General features: G+C 40.1%; 1 protein-coding gene across 1 annotated transcript in view; it reads right to left on the bottom strand.

Moving 5' to 3' along the window:
- LOC149288903 (cytoplasmic dynein 2 heavy chain 1-like) overlaps positions 1-24,300 on the bottom strand; it is a 140,725-nt gene extending 116,425 nt beyond the window's left edge. The window contains exons 1-32 of the mRNA XM_089491172.1: positions 24,115-24,300; positions 22,124-22,294; positions 21,602-21,740; positions 20,580-20,698; positions 19,413-19,561; positions 18,781-19,009; positions 17,796-17,930; positions 17,593-17,706; positions 17,207-17,318; positions 16,850-16,974; positions 16,004-16,179; positions 14,807-15,002; positions 13,645-13,740; positions 13,261-13,422; positions 12,463-12,561; positions 11,571-11,710; positions 11,254-11,482; positions 10,280-10,407; positions 8,982-9,097; positions 8,099-8,226; positions 7,096-7,245; positions 6,631-6,836; positions 6,066-6,221; positions 5,040-5,154; positions 4,616-4,786; positions 3,954-4,336; positions 2,759-2,891; positions 2,535-2,652; positions 1,418-1,530; positions 1,215-1,334; positions 938-1,076; positions 328-533 (exon numbers count right to left, since the gene is read on the bottom strand). Coding sequence (XP_089347298.1) covers positions 328-533; positions 938-1,076; positions 1,215-1,334; positions 1,418-1,530; positions 2,535-2,652; positions 2,759-2,891; positions 3,954-4,336; positions 4,616-4,786; positions 5,040-5,154; positions 6,066-6,221; positions 6,631-6,836; positions 7,096-7,245; positions 8,099-8,226; positions 8,982-9,097; positions 10,280-10,407; positions 11,254-11,482; positions 11,571-11,710; positions 12,463-12,561; positions 13,261-13,422; positions 13,645-13,740; positions 14,807-15,002; positions 16,004-16,179; positions 16,850-16,974; positions 17,207-17,318; positions 17,593-17,706; positions 17,796-17,930; positions 18,781-19,009; positions 19,413-19,561; positions 20,580-20,698; positions 21,602-21,740; positions 22,124-22,294; positions 24,115-24,300 — 4,959 coding nt within the window. The remainder of the gene's footprint in view (positions 1-327; positions 534-937; positions 1,077-1,214; positions 1,335-1,417; positions 1,531-2,534; positions 2,653-2,758; positions 2,892-3,953; positions 4,337-4,615; positions 4,787-5,039; positions 5,155-6,065; positions 6,222-6,630; positions 6,837-7,095; positions 7,246-8,098; positions 8,227-8,981; positions 9,098-10,279; positions 10,408-11,253; positions 11,483-11,570; positions 11,711-12,462; positions 12,562-13,260; positions 13,423-13,644; positions 13,741-14,806; positions 15,003-16,003; positions 16,180-16,849; positions 16,975-17,206; positions 17,319-17,592; positions 17,707-17,795; positions 17,931-18,780; positions 19,010-19,412; positions 19,562-20,579; positions 20,699-21,601; positions 21,741-22,123; positions 22,295-24,114) is intronic.
- Between the last annotated feature and the right edge of the window lie 3,274 nt (positions 24,301-27,574).

Here is a 27,574-nt window from a genome sequence, read left to right as displayed (position 1 = left end):
ACAGTTTGAACAAATGTTGTTTTAGACAAATACGTGAGTGGAATGAATATCAGCGTCAGTATTTATTACTGGTTACTTCAACAATGTTAACTCCTTCTCTTCTAGTCACAATTTTCATTGGAATCCAATGAATCAATCCATGACCAACTCTTTTTTTCCCATTTGTAGTCCTTTTTATTTACACTAATTAGCAATTCATTTGGAGGAAAGAAAAGAAAGAATAAATCTTTGGTGTCGGTTGAACCTACGCACAGTGGAGTTCTTTTATATCTCTTCTTTTAATGGGTATTTCAGTGTTGAAAGTCTAGATTCGGACAATAAACTCACCTGATATTCGTAGGTGTACTGCATTTCCGCATCGACCATCTGTACGCAGCACATGCTGTCGGGCTTCATGTAGAATCTCAGCTGCTTCTTCCACACCCAGTCTTCCGTGCTGCGTACCTGGGCTCGGTTTAATGTCTTCACCACGTCAATGTTATGGATCACATCAAGGATAAGAGCCTTTAACTTCAGCTCAAGGATTCCTGCATCTTCAAAAAGAAAAATGTACGGCACCTTAATAAAAGCTAAACCGGGTAATATACATACATACATACATACATACATACATACACACACACATACATACAGAAAAGTAACACTAATGCAAATGAGAAATCAGCACTTCTAATTTCGATGTTAACATAAATATCCCAGTCTTTCGGTGGGATAACGTATTGCAGACACAGAGGAGAAGATCTCGTGTTAAAATGAGTTTCTAGCAGGCATCCCTTTGGTGGGAACCAACAACCTATTCCACAATTGCCACTGGACCTGTAGCTCATCCTTCTATCAGTAGCCTGCTTATTTCACCTGGAACTTTGGGGAACCTTCTTAAAGTGCAGCACATCTAAAGGATTTTAGTGTTATGCTTGCTGTCAATGGTTTTACCTACCTGCACCTTTCGTATTGTCAATGCTGGTGTAGTGCTCCAGTTTAGCCGCCAGTTCCAGCTCGATCTCATGCAGGCTGCCTCGGCGGATGGCATCCTCCACATCTTCAGTGAACTGAATTTGTTCAGCCAGACACAGAATCTTAGAACAAAAATGAAGAGCAACGTAAAAGCACTAGGAGCCCAATCCCTACCACCTAGATCCCCTCAATGATGTTAGCATATCCTGGGGACGGCAATCAAACGAAGATAACAAGCCAAACATTAACCGGATACTTACTTGGGAAGGAAATCGCAGAGGATCAATGATGCCCTGGGCTTTTTTGCCTGTATTAACACAATCTACTAGTAGCATCTGCAAAGTGGCTTTCATCTGTGTGGCTAAATTGCTTAACCAAACCTGTGAAGCACAGAAACCATTACGTCAACTGAAAGAATCCATGAACGGCCTTCTCCTGGACAGGTCACTCTGGTGGGTCTCACCTCAACATCACTAGAAATGGGCACCATGCTTCTCAAAGGAACAACTTCTCCTTCCAGGGATTTCATGGCAGTTATGTTCTTGAAGTCATCGTCAAAAGTGACGCTGTTCACTCCTAAACGATTGGAAGGTTTTGTTAACTTTCCTAAGGGTCGGGAGGCAGAGCCATTGCATATGGTACCCGCGACGGGCACTTCATCAATATGTTCTAATCTGCTATGAAGAGCAGACTTTTATGTGTAGTCGTGCACACGCAAAGGTAAACATATAGTTGAATGGATTATGTCAATCAGGGAGTAATAAAACGTCGCACTCGACGCAGCTGGGAATAAATTTATGGCAATATTTAAATGAAAGAATATAGAAGTGAAACGATATGCTGTAATTTGTATTTTTTTATTTATGGTATCAAATTGAGTGCTGCCTTATTCCCGGTGCTAATAAACTGTAGCAGGTCTGCCACTGGGATCTTTCCTCTCATACATTAATCATACAAAAACGCAGAAACGTTTAAAAAGCTTTTTTGCACGATCCATGGCATCAGCCTTCTTTAGGTGTCCTCAGCAAAAATTCATGAACAAAATAACATTTTACTTGATTAAAGGATTATTTCTGGGGAGTGTTGAGTAGTCTAACAGAGGAGATACAGGCATCCTTTAATTTGTGTCATATATATATATATATATATATATATATATATATATATATATATATATATATATATATATATTCTAGATTTTATCAGCTCCTTAGGGGGAGACCGGCAGTCTTCTTTTAATAAGTTTTAAGAGGTCGCATTGAAACTAAAGCCAAAGAAAAGTGACTTTTCTTCTCCCAAAAATGCGTGGTTTTGTAGGGGTCCCTTTTTTATTTTAAATTTAGTTTTAGTGGAAAGTGAATAGTTTCAACTACTCGAGCATTGAGCGCTCCTCATATTCAGAGAGAACTCCTGAAGAGCTTTTATAACATCAAACACCTTTTTTTTACCACTTTAACACCCAAAAGCTCTTTATTTACCACTTGGTGCTACATTGTTCAGCTTTCATCGATTCTTAACAGTTAAACAACAACTCGCTTTTTGTTGACCCGAAGTAACTATTGAAAATTCAGTAGCTTTACCTGCAAACAGTTTCTTCAGGTGAGACTGAATTACAGCCGGATTGGTGGACTGTCCCAGTATTTCCAAGAGGTCATCGTCGCCAATAAAATAAAACCTAGGGAAAGCGGACCTTTTTTCCTGGAAAATACCAAAATGGGAAAAAAAAAATAAAACACATTTAATATTTCCTCTCATATAATAATAAGACATATATTCTCAGAGCTTATAGCAAAAATATACATACCTCCAAAAATTCATTTAAGGATTTCTGACATCGTTGAAGCTGATCCAGTATAGTAATCAAAGAGTTCCGGATTCCAGCCCGAGACGTTAATAACGTTACTCTGTCGTCCCGCTTTATATCTGCCATTATTGCACTGAAGGGAATTAATATTGTTATGCATTAAAACAGCGTCATTAAATTGCATCTATCTATCCCATTAATGGTCCCCTTGATCCTGCAGCTTTTGCAAAGACCAAACTACAAGGTCTATGTCCCACCACAGAGGACATTAGTCAAGTCAACAGAAATATAATCAAAGGGGACTATTCACTAAAACGGGAGCTGGCTAAAGCGTTGGTAGTAGTTGTGATTTCAGCCAACCACACTATTCTTACAACAGAGGCTTACAAGGCTTGGTCCTTCACAACGTCAAGGGAAGTCAATGAGATGGAATTGAAAATTCTCCTGCAAGCTTTTATTTAGTGAATAAATCCCAAAGTACAAAAAGAATATGAGAGTGAGTTTACTTTGCATCAAACCCAGTGGAGCGGTGGATTTTAATATTAGTTAGTAACACTGAAGGGCCACATATCAGAAGGAAAGAAGCTGGTCAGACAAAATAGAAACCTGTACAAAAAATACAAGTGAAAAAAGAGTTTCCTACGTGACAAAAATTGATTGCGATTTTTCTTGAGAGGAGAAAGTAGCTGGACATTTAATTGATGTTCACACCATTTAAACAAGCTGTGTCCGAAGGAAAAAAAAAAAAGTAAATCTGGGATATATCTTAGGAAAATATGATCAATGTTTGTTCTGTGAGTAAACATCAAGACAATCGTGAGTACTGGCAGTGGGAATGCCCGTAAAATCAGTAGTTGTTGAGTAGCTCTCAGTTTCATGCTTAATACGTATGTATACCATTGTTTGTGGTCACAAGGGGGTCTCCGGGGCGAATCCCCTGGAAAAAAAAAAAAGAGGACCATGTCCTTTTGGATACCAGGAAAAAAAAAAATAAAGTCCCTTAAAAAACACCCAGACCAGAGACCATATTTAGACCTTTGGCTCATCCAAAAAAACCACAGCAAGTAAAGGGATCAAAAACTTGAAATACAATGGTCTACTCAAAAACAGCTCTTACAAAGTTAATTACACACATAAAATTACACGGAAGAGGGAAACTTAAATATAAAACATTTCAAGCATTAGCTCTACGTACCGGAAGTCTTCGTCCACCCTATTAAAACGGGCTTGTTCTCTTGGAAGTGCACCGCGGCCAAAAATAGGCTCCAAGTACACCCATTTCCTTTGTATCTGGTTGAGATTCTGCAGATATTCATCAAGCTCCGCAAGCTTCTTTTCCCATATAGACACCTTATCCTCAAAGCCTTTGTAGTACGGTGAATCCTTCAGAGACTGGAGAAGGCACCGGTTATCTCCAACTTGATTCACTATATCTTTCCAGTCCTTGATTAGCTTTATTTTCCGTGCCTGGCTGTCTTCATAATCGGTCAAAGTAAACACAGCTCCGGCTCCCCAAAGATCCAGCTCCCGCAGAGCCTCTCTGATTGTAACTTCACCTTGAGCGCGACTATTAAGGTCCTGTTCAAATATATTGCAAAAAAGTTATATTTGTCAAGAAAAAAAAGGAAAACAAAAACAAAAAAGTATGCTACTGCAAGCTGGCTTTTTAAAGAGTGTAATTATATATATACACATACATACACACACACATACATACATACATATATTAAAGATAAAAAAAAGTAAATAAAAAGACTGAAATTAATGTCATTTCAGTCTTTTTATTTTATAAAAAAAATTACAAAAATACAAATTCAATAGAACTCCAGTTTTGTGGCAATTCGTTTGAAGACTTACTTTTAATTCTGAAGCTTTTGATATAATAACATCAGCAACTTTAAGAAGGTCTCCAAATAACAGTTTTTCCAACATAGTTCCTTTGGGAAGCCCAAGAAGCCTGAAAAGGTCCAGCCAATGATCAGGAGACAAATGTTCCCCGCGTACGTACTTCAGGACAGGCACAACGTTCTGGGGTAAAGAAGATCGACATATATCATATCACTACGGTTTAACGATACAATCTGCTGTAACTGGTTCTACTCAATATATATCTTATATAGTATATATTTATAAAAATCAGTTAAAATTAATGATCTACAAAGTTTAAATGGACTCAAAGTTACGGTTTTTTCATCCTATATAACTAGATATCAACATGAGAAGAACATTTGATGAAAGTGATCGGCTTCTGAGATTTGCCAATGTGTGTAACGGTAATTACCTTATATCGGTCAATATCCCGCTGTAACTTCACAGACATTGTGGTATGTTCTCCTAGTTTCCTAAGTCTATCGTGCCAGGTCAAAAGGTATTCTTCAAAACTATAGTACTTAGTCCTAGGAGAAAGAGAAGCCTAAGTAACGCTGCAGCATACGCATTAAACGCGGACAGGCATAACAAAATGAACTGAAAAGAGTTACCAGGGCCTTTATTCTAAAAGGCGATTTATAACGAGTGAGACTATTGATATTGTACACATCATGGTTTCTACAAGCGAGATGGTAGAAAATTGCCCTCAGAAATATAATTGTTTTAACAAATGATATAGTAAGAATGCAGACACACAATAGGTTGCAGAATAGTAATTTAGTCTTTCACAATATCCCTTTACAGATCCTTATAACTTAATGATGGCCGGGTAGCATCACAGTCTGCCTGAAATATAAAAACATATCATTTAGATGGCAGATACAAACCATTTGGGCCGTCTAGTCCGCCTGTTTTTTTGCTCTCGTCTTAGATTCAGGAGCCATGTGTCTGTCCCATGCATATTTCAATTCCCTTCTACCACTTCTTCCAGGAGGCAACGACTACTATAGTGGAGTTGCTACACTCTATTGAATCACTTCTGATGGGAGGCTGTTCCATTTATCTACCACCCTCTTGGTAAAATAAAACTGACCGTTCAGTTTTATACTATGACCCCTGCTTTCAACGCTTCTCTAAAATAAACTTCCCTCCTGTACTTCGTTAATGGTGCTCAATAGCTTAGACTAATGATCAAGGAAAACCACAGCACGAATCTTTACAATAAAAGTTACCACGTATGATGCAGTATTGATATTTACTTTCATCAGCCTCCTCATCTGCCAGTTATCTGACGTCACTATTACATGAACTAAAGATAGCACATGGGTGTATTTTACATCTTCCAATTCAATGGAATAATAATGAAGCAAAAAAAAAAAACAAAAACAACTAGTACTCCCACCGATGGAAAAACACCTCAAGGATCTCCCAGACATACCTGAAAGAGATCCAGTCTTCTTTTGCCCTTTCGAATAAACCTTGGGAGAACTCCTCATACAAAGACCATGTTTTTGAATAACCCTCAATATCTATACGTATTTCTTCTGCCAGGAAGAAGTCAGGAGCTTCCAAGCCAAAGTGCAGGCAGTCCTCGCTGAAACAAGACAAAACACGTAAAAACACAAGGGTAAAATGAACTCATTCAACTATTTCCCTCCTTGTCATGTTTACCACAAATGGATTAAAAAACTAAAAAATTTGGACCAGCCAAAAGTCAACGTCAAAGGAAAAAATACATTTTCATGTCAACAAATTATTTTCCCAAAATGAACATATTTTATATGAAAGTATAAACAAGGTAAAAATAAATACATTTTCTTTTTAATGTGCTTTTAAGTAGCAGTGAGCTAAAGCCATAAAGCAAAATTATTTTTAATGTGATTTGCAGAATTTCCGTTCTAAAGAAGCCATCGAACAGAAAAGCAGCCGTTGGCAGACTTTGGGCTTGGCATGAAATCTAGGAGAACTTGATAAATAATTTAAATAAATTATTAAAAGCTTACATCAGCTTTTTCTTTGTCACTTCAAGTTCATCAAACTCTAACTTCTTTTCTTTGATCGACTGGGCACTCATCTCTAAAGCATCTTCTTGGCCGGATTCAATGATGTCATCATTTGGTTTAAGATGATCCCAGCGGGCTTTGAATTTCTCCAGTTCCTGAGAATATACCTGGACCCTGGACTTGACATTGTCCTTCATTATTTCAATCTGTAAAAAAAAAATGTAAAGAAAACTTGACATTACCACATTAATGGGCATCTACTTATTTCATATGAAAATATTTACATGACTGACTTTGGTAATTAATATATTATACAGTAACTGATGTTAATAGAAAAACTGCTCAATTATTCAAGAACATATAGCTTTCACAAGTTTAGGAACTGGAAAGAGATCCTACTGGATTTTCTAAGAGTCATACAGTTTTGTTTTAACAAATTGTTGAAGATAGGAGGTTATTCTTCACCTGTTCCTTAATCATTAGCTGATGGCTTTCCATCATTAATTCAAATTTATCCCATTTTGCTCGTAGATTGCCAATCGTATCTAAACCGCCTCCTGCTACCGAGCGCAGTAGCCTGTTCTTCTCTTCTGCCTCTTTAAATAAAGGCAATATCTGGAAAACGAATAGCATATTAATCCATGAAAGCAACTTATCAGACGGAAGCGCCGTAGCATGCCTACCTCTACAGGGCTTTAAAATCAATGATGTCGCATTCAGGAGAAGGTGCAAAATCTCTCTCTGCTGATAAGAACATTTTAACGTAAAAGCCAATTTCCAGATAACTTTTAAAGCTAGACACTTTAGAAGCAGGCAGGAAATCGTTTATGTCCACATAACATAGAGGGGGAAAAAGAGGGATATTAAAATGTCTGGCTCATAGCTATAGGGCTTCCTGATCTTGCCTTAAAGTGAATATGCAAATATTAACTTATATAGATATAGAGTTAATCCCTCACCACATGAAATTAGTAAACAATAAGTTAATTTAGAATTACTACAGAATGAGAAAGAATATCCAGATGGCTTTTGAAGCTTATCTTAGTCGTAACTATGATCAGGCTACAGCCAAATTGAAAAAACATTCTATTACAAACATGTATTTTATCCCATTTTTGTCCCATGCTGCTCCACAATGACAGATTTACATCAAACACTTCCACACCTAAAGGAAGCTTAAGTTTACACGTAGCTGTACGAGACGAGAAGCCCAAATGCAGTGTGAGGTCGTCCCCCTGTATTTTTGTGCATATATATATATTATTTTTTATTTTATTTATCACTTCTGATGGGAGGCTTTTCCATTGCTCTACCATCCTCCTCATAATAAAATAATCACTATAATAGCACTTTACTTGCCAACAGATTGATCTGACGCTGTGAAAAACATTCTCATAGATCAACCAAACCCATGATGGGCTCGGATCGTCGTCACAGAGTATGGAAGCGACATAATGTTAATCCGCACCTCTGGTTTCCCGTTTTTCAGCTCGCCATGTTTCATATTGGCCTCTCCAATTTCTTCAACGCTCTGGGGACGGCTAGATAATATTTCCATTCCCTCGGTCACAAAGGTATCAATTTGGTGCAAGTGAACTGGGAAAAAAGTGTAAAAAAAAATCATATTTCAAACAAGTCTCGGCTAACAGGCAGGGGTTCATTCTGGGATGATTTTGTGCCCTTTAATAATGAACATTCTGTAACAAGATTTTAAGAATACGTTCTATTTTTGGTAAACAAATAACACAAGGATTAAAAAAGTTTGTGATTCCAGATGAGAGTTTTACAAAAGTAACAATCATTTATACTTTTGTTGGCAGAAAACTGTAACTTTCAATAACATTTTACAAAGAACGACTGCTGGGTTTATTTACTAAACGGGAAGCTGGCAGGAGAGCCAGCAAGAGGTGGCCCTGTATAATGTATAATTCAATAGGTGAGGTGACTTTGAAGAACTCTCGGTAAACTTAATCGTCCATCATACAGGGTAAGCAAAGCTCTTTGCACAGAGCTGGCCCTTCGTAACGTATCACGAAGTCAAATCGCTTTCTTACAAACTCTCTCTAAAGGATAAGTCCGGACGTCCACGCCAGACGTCAATAACAGAATCTGAGCATTTGTTTTAATTTTCAGATAAAATCATACACTGTTTCTGCGATCTGCAAAGCTGTCTAGAAAGAATAACACCTTGAACACTGATGATAGCACATTTCTCATGAATGTCCCCTTCCGTCTGGCCAGCGACAGAAGGGAAGATTTCTTACATAGCGAGAGGTGAAGCATCAGAAAAGCCTGAAATTTACCCAACGATTCAATGCGAAGTAAACATCGATTTAGCAAAGCTAACTAACCTTGGATTGATTTTTTCAGCGAGATGAGAAGGGAATCAAAGAGCTTCTGAATGAGATCGTCTATAACAGCCTTCACTGGATTGCAGTTAATGGTCATGCAGTCAACCTTTATAGTGCTTAATAAAAAAAATACAAAAATTATTACAAAAAACCCTTTATAGTTCTGTAAAACCAAGTTTCCAAAAAGCTTACAGTCATATTTTAGGACAAAGACATCTGACATGACCTATTTTCTGTTGTTGACATGTAAACCACCAATTTTAAAACCCATCCAAACAAGCCGGACATCGATGACTCGGATATATCATCATCAGTTCCCTTCAAAGCGGCCTATGTAAAGAAATTCTATCATACATGCGTCCAATCAACAAAATATATACTAGAATATAAGTATTCCAACAATGTTTATGCTGAAACTTAACTCCCATTACAACGTCCACTAACCAATGACTGGCCGCCAACTAACAACAAAATGTAGAACAATGGGCAAAGTGAAAAATATAAAGAAATAAATAACTGTTTAATAAAACATAGATAGCCAAGTGAAAATGAACACCAAAAAAAAATAGAATAAAAAATAGGCATCAGCTTCCAAACCAACCGGCAGCTACTAATCTCTCCTCGCTTAACGTACAGATCTGCCACAGTTTACTACATCAGGGGTGTTTAGTGGTGGGAAGGCATCCATTTATCAAGCCTGACATCCCTATCCTACACCGTGCAGACCCCCCTCCTAATTATTGAGTTTAGGTGTGTCCGCCATATCCAAGCGTCTAGGACAGTTGCGTCCAACCTGCGGCCCTCCAGCTGCTGCAGGACTACATCTCCCCTCCTCCTTAGCCAGCCCCTTAGCGGAAAGAGCATTATGGGAGATGTAGTCCTGCAGCAGCTGAAGGGCCGCTATGTACAAAGCCAAGCTTCAGCTGGAGTGGTTGTGAAGCCACCGCCGCTGGACTATGGAGAAAATGCCCTTTCCTGTTACAGTCCCAGTGCGCAAACCAAGGTCCGTAAAGACACAGCTTGAACGCCTTTGGGGTGAACTGGGATGGAGATTGCGAGCCGGGCCTTCTCATCCAACATCAGCGCCTGACCTCACAAATGCGCTGTTGGCGGATTGGGTACAAATTTCCACGGAAATTACTAAATCTTGGGGATAGTAGTCCCAGAAAAGTGGAGGTTGCTGTAGCCACAGAGGGGGCGCCAGCTCTATATTAATGTCCATGGTTCTGGAATGAGATCATATAGGAGTAATGATCGGGTGTCTACACACATTACACAGAATACACAATACCAGTTACCTTGGAAGTCTTTCCACTTCCTTTCCTCGTACTTTCAAAGCTTTGAAGTTTTTCTCCCAGTCGCTGACATTACATAAGAATTTCTCCATCAGAGCTTCAACATCTACTTGCCCGATCGCGACCCATTGCTTGAAAAAAAATGAACAGAGTGACATGGAATATTCACATGGTTATCACATGCAAATAACTAAAGATCACTGGTGGTGATATTGATTATATGAATATTTAAATTACCAGTTACACACTTCTGTACACAATTCAGTACGAAATCTGTACATATCTGTAAAGGGATAGACAAACTTGTTTGCCCCAACAGAGCTTATGCGGGATTTGTAAAGCTGATTTTGCTTTTTTTATTCTAATTATGTACACATCAATGATAAAAGCAAAGATACAATCTGGCGTAAATCTCTAAAGACTTGCATGCAGATAGATTAGATGCCAGTAGCAGGGAGACGAGTGCCGCCATCAGCAAAGAACTTTCATAAAATCAGAAAACCTAAAGCTTATGGCTTGATTACCCAGTATGTTTGGGGGGCGCCATTCAGGCTTTCGGACACAAAAGTGTACTTTCACATTAATGCATTTCTGCAGAAACCTCTTGGTGCCACACAAAAGTCCCCCACTAGTCGTAGACTTTATCCTGCTTCCATAAGGGATGGTGAACCAAAACTCAGGTTCTTGTCCCCAAGTTACCTGCTTGAAGATTTTTTTGTGTATTTAGCCAGACACAAAATTTCCTTTTTTTTTTTTTTAAATATTTTTTTTAATAATCGTGTTGGGTGTTTTCAGGCCATCTTGACCTTTTAGAAGCCACCTTGACCATTTCGAAAAAACTCATCAAGTGCTAGGTGTCCCACAGAAAGCGGAAGAGAAGGTGGAAGATCTCAGTCCTATAAATAACATCTAACTAGCGTATGGTGCTTATAAATAACTTTCAACTCCTACTGAAGTCGTTGGCATGCGCAGCAAACCTTAAATTGATCCATGACAGCCGATAACCGCTGGAATAAATCTTCTGCCTTGCTGAACACGGTGATGAAGCCATTTGCATTCCTCTCAGACATAACAGAAAATATTGGCTCTTCACCAGGTTCACTTAATCCCTTAAACTGGTTTGGAATGGAAATGAACCTCTTCATGTCACGGTAATACTTGGCCCGAATTTCTTCAAAAGGTGGTTTAAACTGCAATCTCCCCTGCCTAAAAAAAAAAATAGCACCGTTAAAAAAACATAAAAGTCGTGACTTTTCAGTGTCTATAGAAACACGCCATCAAAAATTGTACCCACTTAAATGTTAAATCAATGTTTATTTCTGGCAGATTTTCATTAAGTGCTTCTAAGCCCATCTGGTACTGATGCTCTAAGGCCTTGTACACCTGATGATTCCAATGTTGGCGCCATGCCCTCATATCACCGGGATGGAATCCCTAAAATAAAAACGTAAAGATCAATTTACACGCAACAGAAGAACAATCTCTGATACTCACCGTTAGGCTTGTTCAGTAATGGATCTATAATGGACAATAACAAATTCACTAACAGAAATGCCCGGTGGGAGCTGGTGCTGGGCGCATAACAGCATGCCTGTGATTTATCGGCCAATGCCCTTAATGTGCCCGGGCCAAATTTCCCAATTTCCAGTTAAACGCCTATGACCACAGAGTGATGGGAATGTAAATTGTTCTTATGAAGGCAGCGGAAATAAACACCCGAGGCATTCACAGAAGAACACCAGATCCCAGGAATCACATATATGAAACATATAACAAGATGCTGTATATCAACTGATTGAGCACATAGCTACGTTGCGTGCATGCATTATTGTTTATTAGCTTTTATACTATATAAGTCTATATTCGGTTTAAAAGTAAGGAACTACTTTGATTTATTGAATCTGAGAGCTGGCAAAAGGTGGCAAAACTGGCATTTCTAATACTTTTTTGCCGTGATATTAATGTCCCTTTCTAATAGGCAGCCAGCACAAATCTGCACTCAGAAAAAGCAGAGAAGTAACCGCTGGTGAGAAATCATTGTGTATATCCTGAGAACAGAAAGAGTGCTACTCATGTACACAAAGAGGGTTTCCATTACATATAGACCACTTTACTCTGCAAGTAAGAATAGAGAATTTGGGGAAAAAAAGCGATAGAACAGTTAGTACGAAACAAGGCAGTTCTACCTGATATTCAAGACCGGTGAAAACACTTCTCATCTCCTGAAGACCATCCTTCCATCGCTGCTGCTGACGCAGCAAATCAATATTCATAAGCGCAACAATCTATGAGAAGAGAAAATTCAGGAAACTGCATAAGAAGCCCATAATCTGGAATCACATTGTTAGTTTAACTTTATCTGCCTCACTTATTGGAAACACAGAGATCATATAACAGAGATAATATTTTATTTCAGTCTCTCAGAACAAAATTGTTTAGCTCAAAGGCAATAGCGGGTTAGGAATAGTTTAAAAACAGACTGAAATATCATCACCTCTTTGCAATGAGCTACAGCGAGACCTCCTGGATGACTCTATGGATGACCACCATTAGTAAATTAAGCACATAATGTATTAAAAGATTCTCAAGAGTGTATACTTTAATACAGCCTTGATGATTTAATGAGGCTCCTTGGCCAGTAAGCAGGGTGAAGAGGGCCGCCATCAGCCCTTTCATGAAATGAGAAACCCTAAAGCTTATGGCTTCATTACCAGTAGGCTTGGGGGAGGCCATCCAGGCGCCCGAACAACAAAGCTTCTTGTTCAACACTTATAATAGAAGTCCAGCTTTATTCCGCTTCCATAATGGATAAAAACCGAGCAGGTTCTACACCCAAGTTACCTTAGATTTTTTTGTGTGTTCTGTTTCCAGACAGACATTTTTTTAATAATCTTTTTTTTTTAGGCCATCTGGGCCTTTTAGAAGACATCTTAATGAGCCTCAGGGGCAGCCTACTGACAATATCAGGAATTACTTTGCGTTACCTTTTGGCAGAAGTCGGTGTGTTTCTTTCTAAGCTTTCGGTTTTCGGTGGACAGTTGCTCAGCTGCTCGCTGGAGCTTTTCTATATAGCTTTGTAGATCTTTAGGATTGTCCCACGTTATGCTAGCCTTCTGCCCAGTTTCAGCCAAACTAGTTTTGGAATTCTGCAAAAAGTAGATGGTGTCTAATCGTTTACCCCATTTGAAGCATGTATGATACAGAGGGATTTATTAAAATCATCTTTAGTGAATAATCATTAATATATATTTGTATTTACATTAATGAACAGTATATGCCCTATAAAATAGCATAATCACTACAATTTACAAAAAAATAGTTTACAGAAATTATTAAAATGTGATTTCGATTTAATAGATAATAATTACCTTGATTATCTGTTCAAATGCCAACGCAGACTTTAGCATCATTGGCCGCTGGCTCTGAATCATTTGCTGATCTATAGTATTGTAGAAGTGTGCAACCTGAAAACAAAGAAAATAACACATGCATAACACATACTGTACACTGTATAGAGCATAAATAAAACATGGGCAATCACATAGGCAGTAATACGTCTAAAAGGCTGTCTCTGAACTTCCCAAGCTGCAGGTACATATAAGCACAAACGTACTGCTCTTCTAATTATATTTTTTAGATGTAATTGAATCAATTTTAGGGGTGGCTGAGAGCCTTCAAGTTGTAGCTTAACTATGATCTTCAATAATAAAGAGATACTGTATATCCATGAATACATAATCAACACTATGTGCTTACAAAACCTTATTACTGCATAACACAAATTTCTATAAGCAAATGCTTTGGGGCTAAGACCCCTTACATGTTGTCATTAATGTGATGAATTAAATGTATGAATTCTATGTGGAATCCACAAGCTCTGATTTATTCTAATTTAGAGTGAAAACGGTTAACATGGCTCCGGCAGACTGGCTGGTGGAGCGCATCATCGCCGGCAGAGAAGTCTTTAAGGGGTAGGGTTGAGGCGTATCACTTGAGGATGGACACAGAGAAATGGGTTTTAACCCCAAAATGTTTACTAATGGCAATTTGTGTTATGGAGAAATAAAAGCAGGATTGGAAGTAGATAGATGTGCATGGAACTGATCATTATCCAGTGATCATCAACCAGAAAGTTCCTCACCAAGCAGGACTTCACTTGCAGCTGGAATTTAAGTTTATTAAAGAAATGACCGGCATTCAGGGAAGTACTCGTTACCGTGCCCAGCTACCCAGGAGTGCACGGAACTTCATTGTGAGCATGGAGTGTATTTTAGGAATTTAAGATGTAATCGACTAAAAGACACAAACTCTTTAGAACCGAAAAACAAGGGGAGAACTAATTCACCAGCTATTTATGGTCGATCACAATATAAGAGTTTAGTAACTTTTAGGGCACTTTTTTACTTCTCTCTCTCTCTCTCTCTCTCAATTGCAAGACAGACCAAAAAGTACTTTTTCTTATATGAAAACAATAATGCTCGATCGTTTGAAAGTGAATCAGTTTTAAAAATTCAGAAACTAAGTGCAGACCTGTTTGAGAATCACTGCTTGCCTGTAGAACTGCTGTGCGGTTTTTGCAAGTTGCTGAATCTTCGCAGGAATTATTAATCCAAGCGCTGACAGTTGCCTAACTTCTCTCAGAAGAACAATGAGACGATCGGAATAATGAACGTTGAGCGCTCCGCTGGTGCTGTCAAACTCCACAGCAAGACTTTTCGGCTGTATGCTACATCGATAGCCAAAGGAACAAAGCTAAATGTTAGTATATAATGCATAAAAGAGGGAGTCAATAGTAATTATTGATCCTTACGTGGCTGTGATAGTTTAGGGGTTATGTGTATAAAGTGATTCTGGTGCAAAATGCAAACAAAAATGGGTTTTATCACCATAGCAACTGATGGGAAGGCCCAATTAGCAGCGATATTCCATCAGTTGCTATGGTGACATCACCAACTTTGAAACTTTGTAGTAATTTGCATAACGGCCTCAATAATACGGTATATTTTATTTTAATCCATGCTGCTGTGAACCACACAGTTCTATTCTATGGTTTTTTTTCACATGATCATGATGTTGCTGACCACGGTGAGACGAATAATTGTTGACAGAAACCATCATCAGCTTCCGTGAGAAATAATGCAGAATTATGCTATGGAGTTTTAATAGGTCTCGTGTGTACCGGGCATCGCAAGACGTTCAGCACGTCACGATACAGAAAACAGAATCAAAGAGATCAATGTAACAACCAGCGAGAGCTTGTTGAGGATTTTTTTATTGTAAAGGGCCAATGCTGGCAGGTCGCGAGCGATGAGATTGAAGAAACCCGATTTAACTATACATTATTCAGGGTGAATTAACCCCAAAGTATGACATAAAGTCACACTTTTTGCATGTACAAAAACTAGCTGTATTTTCATAGATATTGACATTTAAAGCATCACCTGAGTAACATTTGAAGATCTATTTTAATTTAAAAAAAATTACGTGCCAAATAAACATTATTAGAAGAGTTTGCAATGAGGTAAACTTCAGTGTTGCCGAATATGTTGTGTTTACATAAATCTAATAATAATAATAATAATAATAATAATAATAATAATGAAATGTACCAGCAGCTATAAGAAAACCAAAAATAGTTTCAAGATAATAAGGGCAAACTATTTCTTATTTGATGGTCGGAGGGGTGAAGGTTGTAGAAGTATCTCAATAATATCACATGCTTCTTACCTTAACCCTGATTTAGGATCAGACAGGCTGGACTGGACATCTCTCGCCCATTCACTAAACTGCTCTTGTTCATACGTCTTCAATCTTTCTAACATTTCTTCAGCACTTCGATGGAGAGACTGAAACCCGGATAAGTCCGACAGGAGAGTTTCTCCTATCTTCATGGTGTCATCCACCTGAAACGCAGAAATCAGAAATACAGCCGGAGTTTCTAGATTGTTAACGTTTTAACAATTAAGTCTGATTTCTGAACTCATATAGTTGTCAGAATATTAAAGAAACATTGAGTTTGATGGCTGTAAAGCCTCAAGCCCAAAAGTCCTCTGGGTTAATATTCCACTTAATATTGGTCCATCTGAAAAAGTGTTGTGAAAAATGTCTATAGCCGAAAGATGTACAGTTTATATATATATATATATATATATATATATATATATATATATATATATATATAAAAGGGCATTTAATGGACAGAGGTCACATTTGTGTGCACACTGCACTGTCAGTTTACAATCATCTGACCAATAACCGATACAGGAAAATAAGTTAAATTATATAAGTATGGTGGTGAAGGACGGAGTTAGCCAAGGACCGTGAGACCAGCTCAGTTTATGTGGTACGTAATGTAGGTATAACCAACTTTCTACTGTTTTTCAGACATTTCTCCATCAATGATACACAAAACCTTTTCTCACAGCCCACATTTTTTTTTTACACAATAAAACTTGACGATTGAGAACTTCTCTCTATATCCGTGCATTTTAATCATGGAAGTATCACGGAGTGCCCTGTCCAACCTAATGATATCCTTGCATTATCATTTGCCTGCAGGCACCAATGGGTTACCTTCAGTTGCAGCTGGCGTACCCACACAATGTTATTCACAACCTCGGGAAGGTTCTTCCCGGCGAGAGGACCGGTGGAATCCCCTGGAGATCCGTGGCAACGACTTTTAAAGTCTGCCTTGATATCTGTATACAAAAGAGAGTATAAAAAAAATAAAGAATGGTACATTTCCAGTGCCAAGTATTTATAGTGTACCGTTTTGTGAACGTGTCTGGGTATCAGACTCATCAGGTACAATGCAAAGCATCTCATTAAAAGCATTTAAGTAGCATTTAAGTATCACTTTGTGATAAACTTGAAATGTTTATCACAAAGCTAAACATGATTTACATCACGTTAGTAAATTCCCCCGATTACCATTGACGCCGTCCAGCAGCTTGGCCAGTAGAGTTTCTCTCTCTAAAGAAAGTTGTTTGTTGACGCTCGGTCGCTTCACTAGATCTTGATGCTTTTGAAAAGCTTGAAGAAGCTTAAGAACAAAGTAAAGAAGAATCATGAAAAGGCACTTGAGTAAAATGATCAACATATCCTCCCAGAGAATTCAGGATGCAATACTTGTTTGAACCTCCAGTTCCTCTATTCTCCCGCATCCCATTGCTGTGTGGTAGTAGGAGGTGACCCAACGTGGTGGCAAATAAACCCAGGTAGAATCCTACGAATGCCGATAAGACAGGACAGCGACCAAAATTCAGACCTGAAAGGGGCCTCAGCAAACCGTATATTTTCTTCTGGAATAACCTTACCTGTTGTGGATTATCTTGCATTTCAGAAAAATATGTTTTTAATTTGTTTGCAATTCTTTGCTCAGCCGGTTCAATGATCCTTTCATACTGAACAACGGCAGCTCTCCATAGAGGCTACAAATAAGAAAATTTTTTTTAAAAAGTGTTTCGTTTTGTGCAATTATTTATAATAAGAGGCAGATGAGCCAGAAACCAAGTTTTACCTCCGTATAGGGATTATAGTACACAGGATGCAAGCCAGTGAAAGGCTCAAAAAATTTCACAAGGCATTGGGCTTGGTCTTCGCTGTACGGTAAAAAGTGGGCAAGCTTTTCATGCACCATCCTTATGGTAAATACCTGAAATGCAACAGACATTTACTTTTACATCTCCTGTTGGCTTTATATATATCACTATACATATAAAAAAACACGGCAGTGTGCGAATTGTCTGTCGCACTGGGCGGGACATAAAGCCAAGGTCCAATCACAATGCACTTGATGCACTACGATTGGGCCTTGCCCTGCTTAGCATTCCGGTTCCCACCCTCTGATCTCAGGCACTCCAGCCCGGTCTTCTTTACAGCCCAAGCCTTTTACTTCCATACAATCATGATATACTCCGGCTAAGGCAAGCAAAATAATGGCCTTCTTAACTTTGAAACATTGTTGCAATCTCAGCAATTATTTTCTCTTCATGCGATTTTATTTATTAAATTATAAACAACAAAACAGAGATGACAATATATGTGTGTGTGTGTGTGTGTATACATATATATATACACACACATATATATATATATATACACATATATACATATATATATATATATATACACACACACACACACACACACACACGTTAACCAATTAACCCCATGTCCTGCAATTTGGAATACAGTTTGCTGTATATTTACAGGCCCCTGACAAGTCTTACTTTATTAGTATTGGTAGTCAATTCATTAAATTGTTGTTTACTTCTATTATGATTGGTAATTCCAAGTATTTTGAAAGCAATCCAACAGGAAACAATCTAACGCTATTATTCAATATTCTTAAAAGGGGCTCAGTGGAAAAGTCAATGCACGTTAATAGCACATGTTGTGCTGGTTTACATTGTTCTTACACTAAAAGGCCTTAATGTAGACAAAAGCTATTTTTTAATATGTTACTCTTCCACTGCGGATTAACCAACACAAAGACTAAATACCTCTTCTAGCCGCTTGCCCAGCTTGTTAATATAATCAGGTGTATACGTCTCGTTTTTCCAAGGGTGCGGAGAGTAACGGCGCCATACTTGTCCCGTCAGATGCTGACAAGCAGCCGTCCATTGCTCACAAACAGTGATTCCTGCCCTCAGGTTCTCTCTTATTGTGGAAAATGGGCTCTTCCAGACATCAAGCGCTCCAAGAGCTTTTTGCACACACCGGCCCAAAGCACTCCCTAAAAGACAGGTTAAAGGGATAATCATTCACTAAAGAGTCACAGAGGAACAAAGCATTTAACTACATGGTGCCCAGGAATAGACGACATTTATTTTGGGGTTCAAAGAGTCAAATTCAACAGTGTGATTGCCAAACTCAGATATGGGTGTTTCAAAGACATATCCATAAAGCTTAATGTTTTTTCTATACACCCCCCATCAGTCATCAGAAACACAAAAAGGGTGTTCTCTTCAGCAGTGACTTCCAGGAGTCAGAGGCACTGGGTTCACATGCTGCCGATATATTCTCCCCTACTGTTGGGTTCTGAATTAGCTGCCATAGAGCAGGACTTCCTATTGCTTTAATTGTTATTATTACTACTTCACCCACTGGGCAAGTGCTTCAGAAACGTGTAAACTTGCCTGTGATCTCTAGCAAATGCTTCATGCGATGTTCAGGGTAAGAGTCATACTCTGTCTGTCTCCACACATCATCCATTGTTTCCTGAGTACTTTCTACAAGCTCCACAACTTCAGCCAATGAAAGGTTATCAAGGCTACAGTAATACTGAAAGATATAAAATAAAAACAATAACAATAATAGTAACAACACGAGGACATTTTATTAAAAGAAAAAGTGAATAAAAGCGATGCGTTCCAGAAAAGTAAGACTTTCCTTCTAACGGCACATTTATTCCACGTGTTACGTGATTAACTACGCACTTCACCTTTACAAAATGCTAAGTAAACCCAGCAACTAAGACTGTATCCGTGTTGAGTAAAATAGGATGCTTATAACAATGCAGACATACATATTGTCCACCAGAGGGCGCTCTGAAAACAATGGGCATCCAAGTAAGGCGTAGAACAATACACTATGACCATTCAGATGAAAGAATTGCCCATCTTACTGCATAATCTCCACCCAAAACAGTAAGACAGAAGACATCCCAAACAATGACCATCCAAATGGTCAAGTGAAGCCAATCCCCTAAACGGTTATGATGATATAAGGGAGACCACATTCCTAAAATATCTTCATCCAAGTTAAAGCACCCAATCCCCCATACCTAGTTTTTTGGGGGGTTTTTTGAAGCCCCGAGGTCAGTGGCTCCGCAGTAAAGAAAAAAAAAAGAAAAAAAAAAAAAGAAAAAAGTGACTAGTGCCGATGTGTCATAAGGAAGCGGTGACACCAGGTCCCCTTTTACATATTTTTGGGGGGCCACATTCCCCTAGGATATGCGGCCCCTTCCTTCCCCTCCCTGACCATAAGGTGTGCAGGAGGGCCGGATCTTCTTGGTCCCTCCCCACAAGGGTTGGGACCACTGGAACGGTTGCTTGAGGGGGGGCGCTCAAAAGAGCTACCTAACTTACAAGACAGCACTATATACACACAGACAACTATTGGTGCGCACTGAACTTTGCATATGTGGTCTTGGTCTGTGTTTAGACCCTAGAAATGTCCACGTATGTTTAAAACTCTTTGGATCCTAAACCCAGAATTTGCTTTGTGTGCATATCTCTAGTAGGTCATAACTAAGTATGTAAATACGACAAACATCACACAGAGGGAACCCAGAACTCACTTTTGCAATTGGTTGAAACAGATTTCCAAAATGAACGGCTCTTTCTTTGGAACTTGATTTAGCCCTACTCTCTGCAATTTCTGCCCAAAACTGGAACTCATCATTAGGTGTCAAAATACCTGTAAGAGAAAAAGATTGGTGTGTTAGTTGGACAATAAATCCCCCCCCCTACACACACAATATATACAACCATCCTTTGGCAGCAGGGAATTTTCTGTGAATCTGGTAAGTTTGCTAGGTGGTTAAACCTGGACCACCTATAACTCCATGTCAAATTAAACACAAGAACCCTGCAGTAAGACTGAGATACAACAGGGTTAAGATAGGACCTTCCTTGAGGAGGACGATGCTGTAATGTAAACAAGCAAAGATCCAATCAGGCACAGTAAGGGTCACCATAGCCCAACAAGAACTTAAACAGAAAGTTTACGAAGCAAACGCATCACCATAGTGAACCCGCGTTACATGGAAGCGCTGCCTGTTGGAATGAACAGACGTAACTTCAAGTGTCAATTTAGATGCATTCGGGATTTCACGCGTGCTTAAACCCTTCTCTGGAATTCTCTTCCCCGTTGGATTAGACTTTCTCCCTCATCCGTGATTTTCAAAAGCTCCCTGAAAACCCACTTTTTTGTAACGCGTACAACCTTCCTTCCTAACATTCTAAGCCAACAGTCTAATCAAGCCATCTGAACGACCAACAACCCCTTCAGATCTGACTCCACCAACTCATCCCTACCCAAGAGGTCCCCTCCTACTGTTTCACTTCCCCCTCAACCACCGACTAGATTGTAAGCTCACAGAGCAGCGCCCTCTTTCCCTTTTGAACCCGTCTTTTATTGTTTGTGAATGTGTTTTACTGATTCTGTAGCTCACGCTATATAAATACATGTAATGTAATGTAGTAAACTAGCACGTGGATCCGTGCAGAATCTTGGAAGGTGTTGTGTACCATTCTCCTGAGCTATGGGGTTAAGGCCCTTTCAACGACCAAGTAAAAGGTCTTCCCCGTAGAGGCAAACCTTGTAAGTCATCTTCCGCTCCAAGTCTTGTGCCCCCGCGGCTGGATGTAGTTCTTCTCAGTATACTTCCCAAGCCTGCCTCTAGTTCACTCAGCAAGGTTTGCAGTTTTGGGTCGAGGTCTTTACTCCATTTTTCATCCTAAGGAGGACATCACAACTTCAAATGTATCAAGTATTAGAAAAAATACATGCAGTATGTATGTAGAAACATAACTGACTTGGATACAGATTGGATTTTAGCCTACATGAAGTGTCACCACGTCATTTCTGATAACAGGGACACTGTATAAAAGATATAAAGCGTAACACTTGTTTTTATAAATAATTGACTGGATGGAAAGCCCAATGGAAAGCAGTCATTGGCAAAAATGAGTTACCTTTCCATTGTAATGTTTAGCCCAACCACAAAACATCCTTACTGAGAGGTAAAAGGCCCAAATACGCTTGAAGAACTATAGATAAAAGCAGCCACGGTAAAAAAAAAGATAGGAAATACTTTAAAGAAATAAATCCTCGGCTCACCTTCAATAACATCGGCGCAAAGACTTGCTTCACCGCTTGGTAAAGTGTATTTATAGGCGAATCGAGCATGGAGGACACCAGAATATTTTCATGAAGGTTGTCTTCGGTAATTACTTCAGGCCGTGTTTTAAAGAACACCAGAACTTTATCTTTTGTGTCGCCAGCGTCCACCTACAAAACAATCGAGAGAAAAATTCACAAGAGCGCTCTAACGCCCTGATGAAATTAGCCAGCGCTGAAACATCTCCTCCATCGATTCTGAAACCCAATAACCTACCTGGGGCTCCTCAACAGTGGACTTGTACCGGTCCCTTGTATGAATAGTATGCTGTGTACGCCGATAAAGTGAATCTCTCACAGCAACTAGGTAGTTCCCAAATTAATGCAAACCACATAGCCCGTTATGGGGTATATTCAGTAAAGGGAGAAGGGGCCTTTGAGCTCATGGCTTCACTAAACATCATGAAGCTCCCACCTCATTGAGCTTCTGCTGCAGGAAGAGCTTGGTCGCCCCTGCGCGATGTATAGTTAAATCAAGGAGATTTCTTCAGCATCTCCTCACTCATAATATTTTGCAGCTGACCCCTTCAGCCTGGAGCCAACACTGACCCTACATAAAAAATAACAAAGTAAGCAGGGGAGGACTGGAACCTTCTGGCCCGGGGGAGGGCAGGTAAAGCCAAGTGGCCCCATTAACCCCCCAAGTAACTCACATAGGCACTAGCATACATTTACACAAACGTACACACTCACACTTAGACATACTTAAACTAACACACACTTACACACACAGTCCCTCTCACACACTTACACACCGATGCTCACACATACTTAAACCATACGCATTCAGGCTAAGAGAATTTGTTTTGTCAATAACAAACCATTAGTAGCCATTGTATAGAATGAAAGTATTATTTATCGTTTTTTAACGAGCCATCATACTCTGCAGCGCTGTACAATGGCAGTTATTTTATAATAAGTGGGGAAGTCTCTACAGTTATTTCTGGGACATAATGCTACAAAACGCCATCTAATCTTAAAACACCGTTCACTTCTGAATTCTATTTGAGGAGAAGTCGGCAGACTAGATGGGTTAAATGCCCCGTAACCATCTCGCAAGCCATAGTGAATTCAGCTCCTTAATGACACTATACACTACGAAGATCCAACCCCAGTGAGAGCTTGGCTCACCCTGTATAACGTATAGTGAAATCAGAGAGAACTCTCAAAAGTCTTCTCACCTATTGAATTATACATTATACAGGGCCAGCTCAGCCCTTCTTCCTGGAGGAACCTGCTTGTGCCCTCCTGCCAACTTTCCCTTAATGAACCGATCATACGAATAAAAAGATCCAGTATAAAACATCCCAAATGCAGCCGCCAATATTCTCATTTACCAATACGACTTCTTTCTGAAAAATGAACTTTTACCCCAAAAGCTCACAACGTGATCGCACGTCCTACACGTTAATCTCATCTACTGTCGGGGGCTCGGTAATATCACACGGCCACACACTGACACTTTTTAGGGGACATGGATCGGGGGGCAACGATTTCCTGAGACTACTGCGTTGATTAAGGTATTTACATACTATTTTCTGCATATATAATATATAGTCTGACATAGACATTATTGGGGCTTTTATGATGTAGAACCCTGTGATATCCCCATACCGAGATTCTGAACTCCTAGAAAAGAGGGGCATCAGTGGAGGAAAAAGAGGCAGAAGGAGGAGTCCTAAAGAGGGACATTTAGGATGATAGGAGTGATCAATGATCTATACACCGGTTCTGTAGTATATTCATATGATTGTACCCTGGCCCAATACATGAGGCGGAGGAGTATCAGTTACGGTAAACCATGCACGATCTTTATTGTTGTTACTAGAAACTTTTATTAGCAGAAGCTATTCTGGATATAGGTGCCGCTTGCATACAGCCGTCCCCCGGCGAGGCAAGCGTCAGGCTCCCCGGTGAGGCAGGCAGGGTACCTTGTTGGTGAGCAGAAGCCGGGCCCCGGCCCTCCGTGCCGCCAGGATGAACTCGTTCCCATCATCCAAGAATCTGTCGAGCTCGCGGCAGTCAGGAATCTCCTCAGCCGCGGGAAGCCCGAAGTAGTTATGGACGGTGGTGAGGATAAACCGCTTCCTCTCATCTCCTCCGCCGACAGCCGGCATCTCCCCCACTCGTACTACTACTACCCCACTGAGCGCAAGCCCACGGCGATCTGTCACTTCAATGTGCCCGCAGGATCTTGTTGAAAACCGCTACCATAGCAACGCAGGGGTAGATGGAACCGTCTCCGCCAATATGGCAGCTACGCAAGGACGTACGCGCTCCCCGGGGATGACCGGGGTTGCGCGCTTTGGCTGTGTCTGTGTGTGTTACCATGGAGACGCGGAGGCAGGTACTCCCAGTGCCTCTCCTCGATTGGCGGGAAATTGGAAGTTGCACTTTTTATACATTTACAGCATAAACCCGCTGATATCCTATTATGACATTTATTGATTATTATATATTACGCCGGTCTGAGGGTCGGAGGCAGACTGGCACCTTCACAGAGTCTGCAGCGCTTAATGCAGTATTCCGTTATAAGATTGTGTACATGCGCTGTATGAAAATAAATTACTTACCACCCCATAAAAAACACAACCAGTTCTTGTTAGACCCACAAATCACAAGCAGGTCTGGTTAACCAGAAGCCCTGTGTGTCCGGATTTATGTTTGCGATATGGGGTGTTAAGTAGTATTTGCTGGGTGTGAGGCTTTGCTTTGCAAGATGTAACGCGCTGACTTTTCCTCCTCAGATGGGCGTTTCTTGTGCTTGTCCCGTGGGCACATAAAGTGCCTGCGTTTGGTCAGCCGTCCTTGTTTTCTTTCCCCCTGTTTAGTTAATGTAGACCCGCAAGCATGCATGGGAAGTCTCAGGGTGAAAGGGGCAGATTCCCGGGGTGACTCCTTCTATCTCGCTGGCCTCATGTATAACACGGCTTTTGCTCCCAGTATGTTATGCTTGACATCCCTGCTTGAATGCAGGTGATTCAATTAAGTGTATCTGTAATACAATGACAGGCCAAGGTTTCCATGAAGGCCAGTATGAGAGCCGTTTGGTAAACACAATGGAGGTAATAAAGGGTTAATATATCAAGAGCCTCAGGATATGCCGACAAGGCCTCTGCGCTCCAGATCACTGTCCGAGACAGTGCCACAGGCTGACCCTCAGCTTGCTTAAAGACTACTCCATCATTGATGGTCTCAAGGAGATAGACTTCTCCACAACACCTCTCAACTGCTACCGTCAACCTTAGGTTTCACTCCTGCATACCTGCCAACAGTCCCAAATTTCCTGGGACATTCCTGATTTTTGAGGGGTCTGTCTTGTCAAATTGTCAAAATACTGCCTTTGCGCAGTGCATTACACCTGTTGTTACTGCTTTGTTTGTTACTTCTTTATAATGTGTTACAGGCACCTGGTGCCATGTTGCACATACAAACGTGTGCATATACACGGTGCATGCCTGGAAAGTTGCAAAGTCCCAGTCCAACAAAGTGTATATAACACCGACAGCCTTCCATCAAGACCTATACCGAGAGTAAAAGATGTTACGAAACCCTCCAGCTGTGATACCCAAACGCATTACAACGCCTTTACATAGCCATTATATACAATGTAATTGTATATTAGCATACCGTTCACTACCTCTGACACTACGAAACCCATCTTACTTTGCCATGCAGTAGAATACGTTTTTACATTTAAAACTGATGATATATATCGCATACATATCAGGGGTCCCTATGCGCCTTAAAAACATGTTCTAATCCAGACAGCAAAAGAGATATCTGCAAAAAAAAGGATACAGAAAGCAATGGGTTTACCCAAATGCCCTGTCTGCATTATGGCATGCCTCCCAACCTTGTGTGGGGCAGTCCTGTGTTTGCTACCCTAGCCTACTGCCCTGCCAAGCTCAACGGGACAGGGGGATTCGGGACTGCAATCCTATGTTCCCGATTTTATTCTAGGAGAATGCATACAGCACATGTGCAGAATTGTGCGCACACGCAATAGCACTGCCAGTTTGCGTGACGCTACCTCCCAAGCTCCGCCCCCCATTGGCCCTATTCACCAGGGTTAGAAGTTGGCAGGTTTGTTATGGAGAACCCACCCTGTTCACAAAACTGTTAAAGAACAAAAATGACTATTGTGTACATAATATTAAGATTTCTATATGTACTTAGAAATTAAAATGCTCTAATAATATCTTGCTCTTGTACTGGATATTCTTAAAGATTTCTTGGCTGCCAAATTGTATGGGAACCCATCCAATTTAAAAGAGAAAATCCAGTAATTGCATTATAATTCTATTGTCAAGGACTACGTTTCATTAATATCCCTTTACACAAGGTTTACTCCACCTCCTCATAAAGCATACAGCTGTACGCGGTAAGTCATGAGCAGAGTTCCTAGTGGTGTGCAAATATATTGGAAAAAGAAAATGAAACTTCCTCAGGAGGCTGACGTTACCATCAAAGCTGTATTGTAGGCACTTCCAACTCAGGTGACCACGTCCCCCAGATTGCATTGTCCCGGAGTGGGAGCTGTGAAAAACCAGCAAGATGCCAGTTTGCGTGGAGGGACCAAGTGAGGGTCAGGCAGCAAAGCTGGCAAATGGGTGGGGACAATGTTGGCACTAAGAAGCTGTTAGGGGACAAGGTTGGCACTGGGAAGCTGTTTTGGGACAATGTTGGCACTAAGAAGCTGTTAGGGGACAAGGTTGGCACTGGGAAGCTGTTTTGGGACAAAGTTGGCATTGATAAGCTGTCAGGGGACAAGGTTGGCACTGGGAAGCCGTTTGGGGACAAAGTTGGCATTGATAAGCTGTTAGGGGACAAGGTTGGCACTGGGAAGCTGTTAGGGGTCAGGGTTCGCGCTGGGAAAGTTTGCACTGAGAAGCTGTTTCTGGTAAATAGTTGGAGCTGGGAATCTCTTTTTTTGGGACAAAGTTGGCACTTGGAAGCTGTTAGGGGGCAAGGTTGGCAATGGAAAATAGTTTTTTTTGTGACAATGTTTGCATTGGGAAGGTGTTAGAGGACAAGATTGGCACTGGGAAGAGAGAAAATATTTATAATTTACTGTATTGTAAGTATTCTATTTTGGGGAATATACACCAATATATCGTTTATTTATACATTAAGAAATGTGTGATTTTTTTGCAGTTTAATATATATGGTTAGTAATTTATACATGTTTTAAAAGTTCCTGCTCATTGAGAAACAATAAAAAAGAGATGTCTAACATGTATAGAAGTATGAAAAGTTTTTTATGTAGCCAGTGATTGTGTAAATCCTGAAAAATGCGCCGGCCGATATGTTTTCGCCAGTCCCAAGCATAACTTTAATGTAACGCACTCGTCAAAGTGTCCTGAATGGCAGTCAGGAAACGAGGTCACC

This window comes from Sceloporus occidentalis, unplaced genomic scaffold (assembly GCF_023333645.1).
Source record: "Sceloporus occidentalis isolate IW3139 unplaced genomic scaffold, rSceOcc1.0.p SCAF_49, whole genome shotgun sequence".
Classification (NCBI taxonomy): domain Eukaryota; kingdom Metazoa; phylum Chordata; class Lepidosauria; order Squamata; family Phrynosomatidae; genus Sceloporus; species Sceloporus occidentalis.
The sequence above is the reverse complement of the archived record's forward strand: the minus strand, read 5'-3'. Positions and strand labels throughout refer to the sequence as shown.